The sequence below is a fragment of the Trichosurus vulpecula genome, chromosome 5 (assembly GCF_011100635.1).
Source record: "Trichosurus vulpecula isolate mTriVul1 chromosome 5, mTriVul1.pri, whole genome shotgun sequence".
NCBI lineage: Eukaryota > Metazoa > Chordata > Mammalia > Diprotodontia > Phalangeridae > Trichosurus > Trichosurus vulpecula.
In genome coordinates, this window is record NC_050577.1 from 35385617 (window position 1) to 35400568 (window position 14952).

Consider the following 14952-nt stretch of genomic DNA (forward strand, 5'->3'; position numbering starts at 1 on the left):
CTAGTAAGTAATTGCCCACCTTGCTTGTGAGTACATCAAAAGTTAAAACCAGGAAAGCCTGCAAGGAATTTGGGCACCAAAACAAGTGGCACCTGCTAGGAAGGAAGCAGCGTATAAGTCAAGGTTGGGGGCAGCACTAGATAAGAGAAGGCTCTTCTTCAAATGGAATAGGAAATCAGAGCTAAATTATTCTGTGTCCAATAACACTTAAGTCAAGAAAATACTTAACATAGGCCAAGTATTTGTGTTTCTTTAAATCTGGGTCTAAATGCTAGTAGGGGTGGCAATGCTCCTGCTGCTGCTTGGTCTAAATGGTAGTGGTGGTGAGGATGATGACGAGGAGGAGGAGGAGGATGAGGAGGAGGATGATGATGATGAGGATCACGATGATTATAATGATCATAATGCCAGTAATGCTAATGATAGCTAGCATTTAAAAAGCATTCTAAGGTTTGGAAAGCACTTTACTCATTTTATCTCATTTGATTCTCATGACACCCCTGTGAAGCAAATAATATCATATTATATCCATTTTACACATGAGAAACTGAGGTTGAGAAAGTTTAAGCGTCTTGTCTAGGATCACACAGCTAATAAGTTTATGAGGCTGAATTTAAACTTAGGTTTTCCTAGCTCCTTCTATAGCTTTCATAAACAGTACACAAATACTCACATATACAATGTTCCACCATTCAGGGAATCAGAATAAAAACATTCATCTTGTAAGCATTAAGGATAAAAGGCTTCCTAGTTTTATCTTTGGGCCATTCCCTGAAAAAGATAGTAAGGAAGCATATAATTAAGGCCAGTCTACCTCTTGTTGGCTGGGATATTTGACATTTAGATAACATCTGAACTTGTTATAGGGAGGATTCTATCTTTGGAAAATCCAATAAACCACAGAAAGCCTGATAACTTCCCCTGCTTCCAGTTCCCTCTAGTGCAGATGACCAGAATTAGAACACTCATTTTGAGTGACAAGACTGAAAGACTCATAGAAGAAGAAAAATCCGAAATGATAATGTTTCAGTGTCAACAAAATGATGATATTATTCCTACCTCTTGTAAGATCACTGTGAAGAAAGGGGAAATTGATGTTTTTGATGGCCATGAAAGGCCCCAAATATGAACACTTTTATTTTTGTCAATAAAGACCCAGTAGGTTGTATGATACCATAGAATCATGATGCAATTGACTCATTATTACTGTGGATTCTTTTTGCTTTAAAAAACAAATATATAAGAAATGTATTAGCCAACAAACAATAAGTATACTTCAATGAAGATAAAATTGATTCTTTTAAATGTGTCCCCATGAAACACCATTTTGGAGGGTTTCTGATTAAACTGTTGGCTCCTTGTCACTAAGTATAGATTATATATGGAATTGCTCTATAAACACAACTATGAAAATTGCTGTTTCAGGGCATTATGTCCAAGTGAGTTGTAGACATTATGTGGACATAAGCTATTTCCAAGGAGCTTTCATTTACAGTCTTCTGTTGATTAAAAGAACTCTCATTAAAGTTATTCTCTTCACCTCATTCTTCTCCACTCTCTTTGGACATCACTTTCTTTTTGTTGCCTGTAGCATTACCACTCTGGGAAACTTTTGCCCAGGACTCTCCTCTCCTCATCAGTGACTCATTTCATAGGGCTATCATTTTCAAAAAGACTCCCATCATATATCCTCTCTCTCCCCACTCAGTCCAGTTCCCATTTAGGCTTTGTCTTATTTTGTTCTATTAGAATGTGAGCTCTTGGACAGTAGAGACCCTTTTGCTTGCTAAACATGTTTGTGTGTGTGTGTTGTAGGTGAGAGGGAGGGGGAGAGAAGAGAAAGAGAAAGAGAGAGAGAGAGAGAGAGAGAGAGAGAGAGAGAGAGAGAGAGAGAGAGAGAGAGAGATCTTTGCTAAAACATGTGGTTGTATTCCTTCTATATGATACAGAGCCCTACCCTCTCCTCTCAAATGGTGCCACAATAATTATTTTGGGAATTAGAACATTTTCTTCAAGGACAATAATTGTGATAACAAAAACTTGTTGAGAAAGTTCCCAAGTCAGCAAATTGTAACATCTCCAAAGAAAATATGTATGTGTTTTTCTCCTGAAGAGTGGCCAGGATATGCAAGACTACTTGGTACAATAAATGTTTTAAGTTCAAGACAGTTTTAAAAGTCTATTTTAAAAGCATCTCTTTAAATGCTCCCACTTAAAGCATTATGTATACGTACATAAGTGTGCCAAACCACAACAACAGAAAAACTTAGACACTGATTGTTGAAAAGTTTGACCCAATGCTTTCATCTGGAATAACAGGAGTTACTATTCTGATTCTCCTGGCCTCTGTTCTGTTCTTTTAGTTTTTAAAAAGTTCAAATTTATTAAAGGATCCATGCTTGCAGGAAGTAAAAAAAAAGAGTTGTTTTTTTAAATACGCACAAATATACTCATATCCCTATATGCAAATACCTATAAATATAATATATAATCACACACCTCAAGTTCACATACATGTGTATATGTATTATGCATGTACGTATGTGTGTACATGTGTATATGTGTGTGTTTGTAGGTATGACCTTGAGGGACTTTTTCAACTTACATAGTTGCAAAAATGGGCATCACATTATAGTGGATGAATCTGGATTGTGTTAACTTCTGAATCAGCAAAACATTAGCCAAATGAATGGGAAAACGAGATATTTACAAAATAATACCAACTTCTAGGACAGGCAGTATGGATCAAAGGTTAGAGTGCTGGTGGCCTCTGATTCAAGTCTCACTTCTGATACAGACTATCTGTGTGACCACAGACAAATCACTTAACCTTATACTGCACTAGGCAACTCTTTAAAACTATAAGATGTCACTAACTTCCCTGTCTGTATCTTCAAAGGAGAGTTTCCTCACAAGGAGTTCCCTAAGCTGATGAAATTGCTAGTTTTCAACAAAAAAGTGAAAACAAATCCATTTCTTGGACCTTCCCACCAGTTGTTGATTGAACCAAGTTGGTTTTATTGACTGCTGTCTAGAAACTATGCCAATTCATATTCTATCAGATGACTGACTTTATGAAAGAAGGCAGGAGTGATCGACTATGAGAAAAGAGAATACCATTTATAAGAAGGGAAATTGGCATGCCAGTTGCATCTGACTAGCTCCAAGGAAACTGATCATTTTCTAATCAAATGAAGATTTTATATTGCTTTCTTCACATTTAACAAGATACTAGTCAACGGATAAGCCATCCTTAGAAGAGACAGTAAAGGGAACAACAGATTGAGCCTTTAAGGTTGAATGTTCTTCTCCTTCACAGGTTGAATAACACAGAAATACTGCTAAGAAATCCCAAGGAACCAGGAAGTTGCCTCCAATACAATCCAGACCAATAAACATTTATTTAGTGCCTATTCTGTGCCAGGCCCTGCGCTAAGTTCTGGGGATACAATTAATAAAAGACAGTCCCAGTTTTCAAACAGTTTACCATCTAAAGGGGACAACAAACAAAAGGAGGCAGGAAAGTGGGGAAGGGAGAGGGAGGAAAGGGATACCAGGGGTACCTGGTAGGGCCATCTTGTTCTGTGGAGTTGAAAGCAGGAAGAGCAAAATAGAGTGATCTGAGAGTGAAGTTTCTGCCCTCTATAAAGGAAGTCATTGGGAGGAGCTTGCTACTCTGCCCTCCATTCCTCCAATCAGAGTAGAGAAGAGGCCAAGGCAGATACCAATCAAGGCTAGAGTTAGCAGCATGGTGGTTAGTTTAGAAGTGAAGAGTTTATCCTGGGAGGAACATCTTGTTCCATGGAATTGAAACCAGACAGGGGAGCAGAAAGGGTAGCTGAATGGCTCAGTGGATACAGTGCTGAGACTAGAGTCAGGAAGACTCCTCTTCTAAGTTCAAATCTGGCCTCAGACACTTCCTAGCTGTGTGACCCTGGACAAGTTGTTTAACCCTGTTTGCCTCATTTCCTCAACTGTAAAATAAGCTGGAGAAGGAAATGGTAAATGACTGCAGTATTTTTGCCAAGAAAACCGCAAATGAGATCATGAAGAATTAGACACTACTCAACAACAACTGGAGTTGATTCAAAGTGGAGACTCAATGAACATCACCCTAGTGCTCCTCTCATCTGAGGCTGAACTATTACCCAGAGGTTTAGGTTAATTGGGGGAAGTACAGCTCAAGAAAGCCTGCAGTTCTAAGACAACTTAAAATCTGGTCTGACTGCCCTGGTCTTACTTTAAGCAAACCCTTTCAATCCGCCTGGACGATTTCATTTACCCTTTAGGTATGACAAATCTAAGATACCGTTTACTTACTACTGAACACTTTGACTTTGACTGTCAATTGGATACCTCTAAATTTAAGCTTATTATATATTAATCATATCTTTTCAGTACCATTTCATATTCCTCCTTCTCACATGCCAAACTCTAGCCAAACAGGACTACCTTTATCCCTCCACCCTTCAAATATACTCTATGTGTATGTCTCCTGACTCTACACCTTCATGCAAATATTGTTCTGAATCTGGAAAGCTATCCCTCCTTCTCGTGGCCTACTAAATTCCTAACCATCTTTTAAAGTATGACTCAAATGTCTCCTCCTGAATAAAGCCTTCCCTGATCCTCACCCACCAGCAACAATGAGTTTCTCCACACATGTTGTACCTAACATAACCCGTTGTCTTATAAAGCTCTTATGCACTTATATAATTTCATGCATTATGAATCAACATATAAGTATTCATTAAGCAATACTGTATATTAGGCATAGTATATCTGGGGATCCAAATACAAAAAGTGAAACAATGTTTACTTCTAAGGAACCCCTATTAGAATAAGTTCCAAAAGAATGGGGAGGTATCTTACCCAAACTTTTATCTTCCTTAGTTTTCTGTATACTCTAGGCATCTAATGCATGTTCATTGACTGAATGTATGATTTCATTGCAGCAGGCTCACCCTGGCTATTGTCTAGGGACAAGAGATATTTTTCCACCATATTATTTGGCTACATCCTGTTTATAGAGGGAGGGAGGGAGGGAAGGAAGGAAGGAAGGATTTATTATCTGTTATGTGCCAACTATGTGCTAAGCACGTTTACAAATATTTCATTTGATGCTTACACCAACCTTAGAAGGCAGAGAGATTATTGTCTACATTTTACAGTTGAAGTAACTGAACTGAGGCAGACAGATGGTAAGTGAGTTGTTCTGGGTCACACAGCTAATAAATACCTTGAGTTTGATTTGCACTCAGGTTTTCCTGTCTCCAGACCCAGTGCCCAATTCATGGTGCCCCTTGGAAGCCTCTTTGAGAGTATTAAACTTTCTTTTTGCAACAGCATTAATAACTAGTAGTTCCAAAGGATGTTATAATTTACCCAGATTTTAGTGAAGCATTAGATAAAATCTTTCATGCCATTTGTTTTTTGCAAATTATGGCAAGATGCAGCCTAGAAGATAATACAATTAGATGGATTTGAAATTGGTTGAATGGCCAGAATGAGGGAAGAAGGATTCAATGTTAACTTGGCAGTATGTCTTCAGTGGAGTGCCCCAGGGCTCTGTGTTTAACCCTGTGTCATTTAATTGTTTTTAGTCAAAATCATTTACATTCTTTGTAGCATAAAACACTAAACAGTAATGTATCTAAACACACTCTAAAATTTACACAGCGATCAGAAAGCTGTATCTTGTGAAGAATATATAATGAGAACTCCCCAGTGCTGACTTCATTTTAGCATAATAGATGTGTTCCTGAAAAGCAAATCAAATTTTGAAAAACCAAATGATATTTTAAATGCATGAGGAAAATTGTAGGAAATCATTTTGTAAAGTAAATGATTAAACTTTATTTTCGAAATCTCTTGTGGGGGGCAAAAATTGTTTTTTTTTCCCTAATGTAGTGATATTTCAGGAAACAAATCCTTTAAGAATAAAACTCCTTTAAACAAAATTGTTGTGAATCTGGTGGATAGCAAGGCAGTTCTGGTCCCCTCATCCTTGGGTTGGTGAAATGGTTGTGAAAATTCTCTCAAACATAGGTCTCTCTTGGATGGATCTTACTGCAGTTGGGAAGAGACTCTTGGGGATTATATAGGTTTATATGATCACAGAATAATAGATTTAGAAGTGGGAGGCTCTTCAGAAGTCCCTGAGTCCAATTCCTTCACTTGATGAATGAGGAAGATGGGCAATAGGGAAGTGAATTAATTTGTCCAAGGTCATAAGGCTGTATGTGTTAGAAGTAGAATATAAACTGGGTCCTCTGCTTCAAAGTCAGTATTCTAGGTATTGGGGGAGGGGTGCTTCTGAGTGACGGACAAATCTGAGCTAGGCAGCCATCAAATGGTGGAGAGTAGGGAGTCAGAGCCCTTCTCATTTGAATGGGGGATAAAAAAGAGTACACCAACTAAGCATGGCACAGAAGACAGACACATCTTTCTATTCATCCCTATCCCTTCTCAATTATTTCTCCCTCCTGCAGTGCATTTTCTGACAGTAAAGTATGGCACGAGAAAAAATCCTCTTCATAATGAAATCGTCAAGCCAAATAATTTGCTAAAAGCAAAGTACACCTGTGATGTAATTGAAAATATACAAGATTAGTAAAGTCCAGTGAGATTGTCATTCTGTGATGAACAGTTTCATATATGCGTCTAGTGGAAAGGTTTTATTTTTTGGGGGGGGCTTCTATTTCCAAGTAATGACTATAGTATTAATTAGCTCCAAGCAACTCATCCTTTTAAGATACATGAAGTCATATCAGAATTAGAAGAGATGTTTAGTCCAAACCATACTTGAACAAAAATCCTCTCTATATTAGACCCAACAAGCAGGCAGTCTGGCTTTGCTTGACTTTAGGCGAGGGGGAATCCATTACCTCTAAAAATAATCCATTCACTTTAGGATTGCTCCTCAGACACTTGCTAGCTGTGTGATCCTGGGAAAGTCACTTAAACTTCTCCTTGACTCAGTTTCCTCTTCTGTAAAATGGGGATAAAAATAGAACCTATCCCCCAGGGTTGTTGTGAGGACAAAACAAGGTCATACTTATCAAGTGTCCCAGGCTTCACAAAGTGCTATATAAATATTTATTATTATTACTATTGTCGTTGTTTTTATTGTTAAATACAGTTTCCTTCTATTCAGCATAAATCTACCTCACTGTAATTTACAGGATGGTAAAATTATGGTCTAGAGCTGAAAAGGAGCTTAGAGGTTATATATAGTCCAACCATGGTAATTTACAGATGAGGAAACTGATGCACAGAATTAAGTTGCTTGCCTACACAATCACACAGGTAATGAAAGGAGTGTATTGGTGTCCTTATGACTCTAAATAGAGTGCTCTTAAAACTATACCATGCAACCTTTTCATAGGGCATAGAAACTCATTCTAATAATTTGGTATGTCTCTAATGAGCCCTCCAGGAACCAGCTTGCTCACAGCAAACATTTGTGTTTTTACGTTTATTGCCTAAGGAATGTTTGTGTTGGGTGACATTGTGTGTGTGTGCGTGTGTGTGTTTTATGTTATCTCTAATGGAAAGTTTGTGTGTCGCCATTATAAAAGGATTTCCTTCATTATTACTGAGCTCTAAAGGGCCAGTGCTCCATCAGAAAACAATTAGCCACCAATTCTGTTATATTTGTTTTAGCAGCATAGTATATCTATTTGAGTATGTGATTCTGCACAGCACATGCCTTTCTAGAACTAATCTCACAATATCCACTTCTGGGCACCCAAGCTCACAAAAGCTTTTCCCGCTACAGTCCATGTCATCCCTTGTAATACCTCCCCCAAGAAAAAGAAAAATTGCCTTAAGTCAAAACATCTTTTGGACAAAAATCCTAAATATCAATAACCACTACCACCACCACAATCATCACCATCACCATTATCATCAACACCACCACCACCACCACTACCACCACCACCATCAACATCATCACCATCATTACTGTCACCACAATCACCACCATCACCATTATCATCAACACCACCACCACCACCACCACCACCATCATCATCACCATCATCAAAGCAGTAGACTCTGGGACAAGGTTCCTAGTTCTGCCTTCTAGAGACAAGCAGAACATGTCTAATTTCTCTATGACACACTAACATTCCAAATACTTTAAAAGAGTTATCAATATTACTTCCCACCCAAATCTTCACTTCTCTAGGCTAATCAATCTTATTTCCACAAGTAGGGGGAAAGGGAAGAAAGGAACAAACATTTACAGAATGCCTACTATGTGGCAGACACTGTGCTGTGCACTTGATAAATATTATCTCATTTGATCCTCACAGCAACCCTGCAAGATAAGTGCTGCTGTTATCCCCATTTTTATAGTTGAAAAAAACTGAGGCAAATAGAGGTTAAGTGCCTTCTTTAGGGTCAGACAGCTATTAATGTCTGAGGCAGGATTTAAATTCAGATCTTCCTGATTCTGGGCCCAGTTCTCTACAAACTGTTCCACCTGGCTGAAAGCCATTGTATGGCATGACACCATACTCCGCCATTTTGGTTATGTAGTAGGACACTGCAAGGAGAAGAACCCTCAATTGTTGTCAGAATGGCTGGGCTTGAATCCATCATTGTCACTCATGACCTCATTGATCTAAGGAAACTCACTTTCTTTCTCTTTGCTCTAGTTTCCTTATTTGTAGTATGAAGGAATTAGAATTGTTTGAGAGTTCTTAACATTTTTTGTGTGTCACAGACCCTTCAATAGGTTGATGAAACCAATGGATCTCTCCTCAGAATAACATATTAGATGCATAAAATAAAGTAATAATTAAATAAGAAATCAGTTATATTGATTTAATAAAAAATAATGAACAACTTCATAGAACCTCCAGTCAGTGGATTTTTTAAGCGCCCCCTCCAGGTCAAAATCTCTGAACTTTTCATCACTCCCCTGGATGCTCATACACTGTTTGGGTATTCCCCTCCACTAAGACAGATATTGTCTTTAGGGGATGATATTCATAAGTCATTATAGCTGAAAAAAATTAGCAGTAGTCTGCAACTCTATGCAGCTGAGGCCTCTAATTTGGCCAGGTTGTTCAGATGAAAAAAAAACATATTGTCCATTTTAGCCTATGATCACTTGAAAGGATACTAGACTTAAATTATAAGGATAACAGAAGGAACCTAAGAGATTATCTAGTTCAACTTTTCCTTTCCTTTTACACATGAGATCAAGACTTGAAGTGGTTTGCCCCAGGCCATAGATCTAGGATGAAAACCCATTATTTCTGACTTCAATTCCAAAAGTCATGCTACTCTGTTTTCTAATATTGGTGGAATGACATCTAAACTTTGTGAGGAAACAAACAGATCACATGAATTATACAAAAGCTTGGCCTTTGCAAAGTTCTCTTTCACTAATACATGTCATAAATGGAAAAAGAGATTGTCCTAAGTTCAAGGCACATACTGAAAGAAACTCTTCGGTGCTCACTCATGAGTTTTAGCCAAAGGTTTTTTTTTAAATAGTATTCTTGAAACTACAAGCAAGAACAAATTCCTTTTGGCTCTCGCTCTTCTTCACTGTCCCTCCTAATAATAATGGTAAGAGCTAACATTTATATCACACTTACTACATGCCATGTCCTGGCCTAAGGCCTCCTAGCTATGGGCTGTAAGTGATATATATCAGTGAGAGTGAAAAGAAAAACAGAAAGAGAAAAATTAAACTATGATCACCCTAAGAAAAGCAACAAAAATTGAAAACCTGGGCATCCTTTGTACAGTCTATGTATGCATAAAATCTATATGCAAATTATATGAAAATATGGATAATTTTCCTAAATATGGAAGTACATACACCCAGATGTGATCTTCCCCTAGTGATAATGACTAGGCTATACTCTGCTTCCAAAGGATCTTCTTACCATTACCTTCTTTGGGAAAGAAATCATCTGAGCAAATTATAATACATCTAGAAAATTATGGGGCAGCAATTTTTATTTTGTATATATATACAAATACACATACCTTCATACAAACACATGAGAGGCAACATGGCATATTGGCTAGAAAGCTGAACCAGGAGAAACCAAGGAGGCATGGCTCAAGTCCCTCTTTGGACACATATCTAGAAGACACCCTGGGCAAATCCCTTCACCTCTAAAAACTTTGAGCAGCTCTCTAAAACTGTGAAGAACAGTTACCAGTTTACATTGATAGATTGCCATCTTTACCAGGAGTTCATGGCATGAATGAAACCACAGGTCTAAAATATAATGGAAAATGTGATTGTAAATAATATCTCTTGCTTCATAAAAGTCATGCAAAGGTAAAATAATTAGTCCTAATTTCCATAACATTGCCATTAAACATCAGCTAAAGGAACACATAATCAAAAAAAGTTTGGTATGAATTGTTGTTGTTGGCCAGTCATTTTCAGCTGTGTCCAACTCTTCATGACCCCATTTTGGGTTTTCTTGGCAAAGATACTGGAGTGGTTTCCCATTTTACAAATGAGGAATTGAGGCAAACAGGATTGAATCACTTGCCCAGGGTCACACAGCTAGTAAGTTTCTGAGGCCATATTTGAACTTAGGAAGATGAGTTTTCCTGACTCCAGACCTAGAGCTCTATCTGCTGTATCACCTAGTTACCCCTGGATATGAGTTAGCTTTAGTTTCTACCAAGATAAGCAGATTTTCCAATCAAATATGACCTCTTCTGAACTGCTTTCACTTTCCTTTCCACTAAAGATAAGCTAGTAGATTAGTTAATCAACTCTAACAACAAAGGATGTACTTTTTGAAGTCTTAAAAGATATAGAAAATTAAAATATCACATTACAAAATTCAACTAAGTACCATCAAGTTATGAGGGTTCATATTTTCCATTTATTTTATTTTGTTTTGTAGCAAATATCTTAATACATGGTACACATTTTTATTTTGTTATTGAGTTATTTTAGTTGATCTGACTCTTCACGACCCCATTTGGAGTTTTCTTGGCAAATACTGGAGAGGTTGCCATTTCCTTCTCCAGCTCATTTTACAGATGCGGAAACTGGGGCAAACAGGGTTAAGTGATTTGTTGAGGGTCACACAGCTACTAAGTGTCTGAGGCTGGATTTGATCTTCTTGATTCAAAGCCCAGTGCTCTATCTACTGCTCCACCTAGCTGCCATACATTTTGTATTGCCAAATTTTTTATTAAATATTTTCCTATTTTATTTAACAAATAAAAAGTGATCTTTCATTCTTTTTGCATCATGATTATATATTTTAAAATCAGGGCAATATTTAAAGTTTATTACTATATTACAAGAACTAACTGTACAGATTCGGTGTTTATTAAGTTTGCTAATATGGTTTGTTTGGATGACTGTTTTCTTAAACAAATAATCACAGTTTTCTAAGTTTTGTTTTTCTTTAGAATTACTGATGACTGCAAAAAAGACAAATAATGATAGTGTCCCTTATACTAAATTAGAAAATATGCTAATATATGCCATGGCATAACATAACCATTTGTTTTATTACAGGCTTTTGGGGAATGGGAATAGGAGAGAATGTTATGCCTACAACAATTACAAAGAATAGACAAACCCAATGATTTATTTCCATTCCAATTCCAACCAAAAGAAAAAAAATGAACATAAGAAGTTTTAGATTAAGAAGGACAAGGACTGGGAACAATTTTCAGGTGCTGCAGTTATATTTAGCAACTAAATCATCTCAATACTGAAAATATGTTATCAACTCTAGTGAATACAGCATTCATCAGAGCATGCTACTATATCTGTGGTCCTGATTGCAGCAGTGTTTATGGCTAAGTCTCTGCTTGTGGTGATGCTTCCTAATTCTCATCCTATTTAGAGCATTAGAGTTAGTGATTCAAACACAGTTCTTAAGAAAACAAGACTTACTGAGGAATTTTTTTAGCTGTAAACATTGGGAAAAGAACTCATCGTTAAGGTAGGCCTTCTAGATCATTCATTCTTTTTTTTCTAAATTTGTGTCATTTATTGTCAAATGTCACACAAAGTTTTTGTAAGTGGAAGCTTTCAAAGCCCATAGAACACAGGCCTCACCACTGCTTTAAAACTGAGTGTGTTTGTGTTCTTGTTAATACTTGTGTGTTCTGGGACACTTTCCAGTTAAGAAATAGATTGAAAGTGATTCATGGTTTTAACACTGGGGCTAGGGGTAGAGGTAGGGAAGGAAGAATAATGAGAACTGCCATCTCCTCCTCATAAGAGAAAACCTTCTTGCCTTAACAATCTTAACAATGTATCTCTCTGATTATGATGTTATTCTGAGACCCAGCTATAGGAAAATGTATTCTTACAATAAGCACTAAATCATTGCAAACCCTATCATTAGCATTAGAGCACTCCAAATTTATCCCCTGAAATAGGTAGATCTCAGGGGTGTTCTTGAGAGGATTCATCACATGGTGTACTTTCAATTTTAAGCTGCAGGCAAAGAAATTATAAGTACCCATTATTTTCCAATTATATTTCTATCAATAATAACTCTATAGGTCAAATACTTTAAACTTCATAATTCTAAATTTGTATGCATTGTCAAAAAGAAATACTATTTTGTGAAACTTTGATAAAATTTCAGTATAGCAAGTATTATAATTAAGTGATATTGTGAATGGTTAAGAGTACCTACACACATACACACAAGAACTGGGGCATCCTTACACTTAAGCCTTATTAAGAAGCAGTGTGGTAGTGGAAAAGAGGGCTCAATTCAGACTGAGAGGTCATGGATTCAACTCTTTTGCTTACTACCTGTGTGATCTTGGATATGCCAATTAATGTCTTCCGGGCTTGAATTTCCTCATATGTATAATGAAGAGGCTGCACTGAATGGCCTGTAAGTTCCCTTGCAACTCTCAATTTATTACCTTAAACACCTAAACAAGTTGCATAACAGTGGATAGAGTTGGCCTCAGAATCAGGAAGATACATCCTGGCTATGGGACCATGGATAAATCTCTGTACTTCCCCATGCTCCAGGCAGATTTTAAAGACATTGTAGAGAAAGTGCTGAACTGTATTAAAAGAGGAAGTTCTTCATTGGGAGCTCCCTATGCTAATGAAATCATAGGTCTGGAAAAAAACCCAACAACACATGATAGACACATGATGAAATTGAATTTTACTGTTATCAGTCAGATGTTTCTAGAACATAGGAAGATTAGTAAAATGCTAAAGGTAACAGAATAAAAAGCACTAAAAAGAAGGTAATCACATGTTAAAATCAATTAACATGAAAAAAAAGATTTTAAAAATCAAAGCAAACACCACATCCTCCCTTTTATCTCAACTTTTGCACCCACTTTTTATACAGTAGAGTCCAAGAGTTTATTCCTTTTATAGTGGTAGGATCTAGACTTCAGCAGTAGATGCAGTACATAATTAACCTTCCTTATAAACCTGCTCCAAGGAACATAAAGTCCAAACTAAAGGGTCATAATACTCAACCACTGAGAAAGTTACTGATAAATAATTCTCTGACCATTTCAGAGCGGGGAGAGAGGAGAAGAGGAGAAGTAGAACATGGTATTAATATAAATGGAGGAAATCCGGGGTGGAAGGGTGAGGGAAGAGGCACAGGAGTGTAACTAAACTGTGCTGGGGGATGAATATGCTAGAGGGACTGACCTAAAGCTCCGCTGATAGCTTTGACATTTAGGAGCTAGGAATAACTAGGATCTGGCCATGGTACTGAACAAGATCTCGCAGTAGAAAGCCCTAGTCAACAAGTATTGGTGAAATATATCTACTTTTCCTTGTAGGTAAAGAAAAACAAAACAACAACAACAACAAACCCTCTGTCATTTGAAGTAAAACTTCGGCTACTCTTATTTCCCTAAATGCCTGAAAGGTATTTCCCATCTTCAAAACTTCCTAAAACCACAATTAAGGCTTGTAATCTACCTCCATCTCCCCTCAAAGGCTGTCCTTGGGGACAAGACAAATTTCCGTCTTAACCTGGCAATGAAAGGTATTGAGATTCTGACAAACAATACAAAGCCTTTTCCAGTATTCAAATACATTTGGAAAATAGGATTCGGTCTTTCCTGTAAGCACAGATGCGCAGTTTTACAGTACAGCAAATAGCTCATTTTATCACCCTATTGAGAGGGTGGAAAGGGATATGTATAAAGATCCCCAGGGTTTGTGGGGGAGTGTTGCCCTAATACCGTTGGGCGATGGTTGACGATTAAATAGCCTGCACAATTACCCTTGCTTCTTCATTCCACAAACCTGCAAGGGAAAGTCCAATCCAGTACCAAAACAGTTTCCTCAATCAATCTCGGGGGAAGCGACCCTTCCCCAGGGGTTGTTTTCAAACCCAAGAAGTGCAGAGAATGGTCAAAAAATAAAACCACCCGAAAGTGCAAACACCACATCATGCAGTTAAGTCAAAGCTCAGTGCAAAGGAAGCCTACCCCAGAAAGGAAAGAAAACCGCACAGCTCAAGGAAAAATGGGGAGGGGAAAGTAACCCATGCGATGGTGTTGTAGTCTTTTAAACTTACGTGTTCCGTCAAACCGAGTAGCTATGGTATCAAGGAAGGTGTTCTGAGGTGCCAGTAATCCCTTCATAACAGGCATTTTTCCAGCGTGGTGTGAAATTCTCCATCAAAGTTTGTCTGGAAGGGTGGTTAGGAAAGAAAGTGAAAAGAAGGGAGGAGGGAGAAGTAATGACGGGAGGGTTGGTGAGGGAGGGAGGTTAAAGTGGAAAATAAGAAGGAGAGAGGAAGGGAAGGCTGAGTGAGGAGCGGGCAAGGGAGTTCTTCTTAGCCGCGGGTGCGGTGCTCTCACTTGACCCAGCCCCGGGAGCGCTCTCCACGCCCGCCCCGCACATCCAGGCTCAAACCCGCGCAGACTCCCTCCTCTTTCTCCTCCTATGCCAGCTGCCAGAGTTCTCCACCTTCCCTCCCGCTGCAG

General features: G+C 38.0%; 1 protein-coding gene across 1 annotated transcript in view; it reads right to left on the bottom strand.

Moving 5' to 3' along the window:
- The window catches only part of KCNH8 (potassium voltage-gated channel subfamily H member 8), a 404012-nt gene extending 389396 nt beyond the window's left edge, over positions 1 to 14616 (bottom strand). The window contains exon 1 of the mRNA XM_036761371.1: positions 14541 to 14616. Within this exon, the coding sequence (XP_036617266.1) occupies positions 14541 to 14616 (76 nt within the window). The remainder of the gene's footprint in view (positions 1 to 14540) is intronic.
- Between the last annotated feature and the right edge of the window lie 336 nt (positions 14617 to 14952).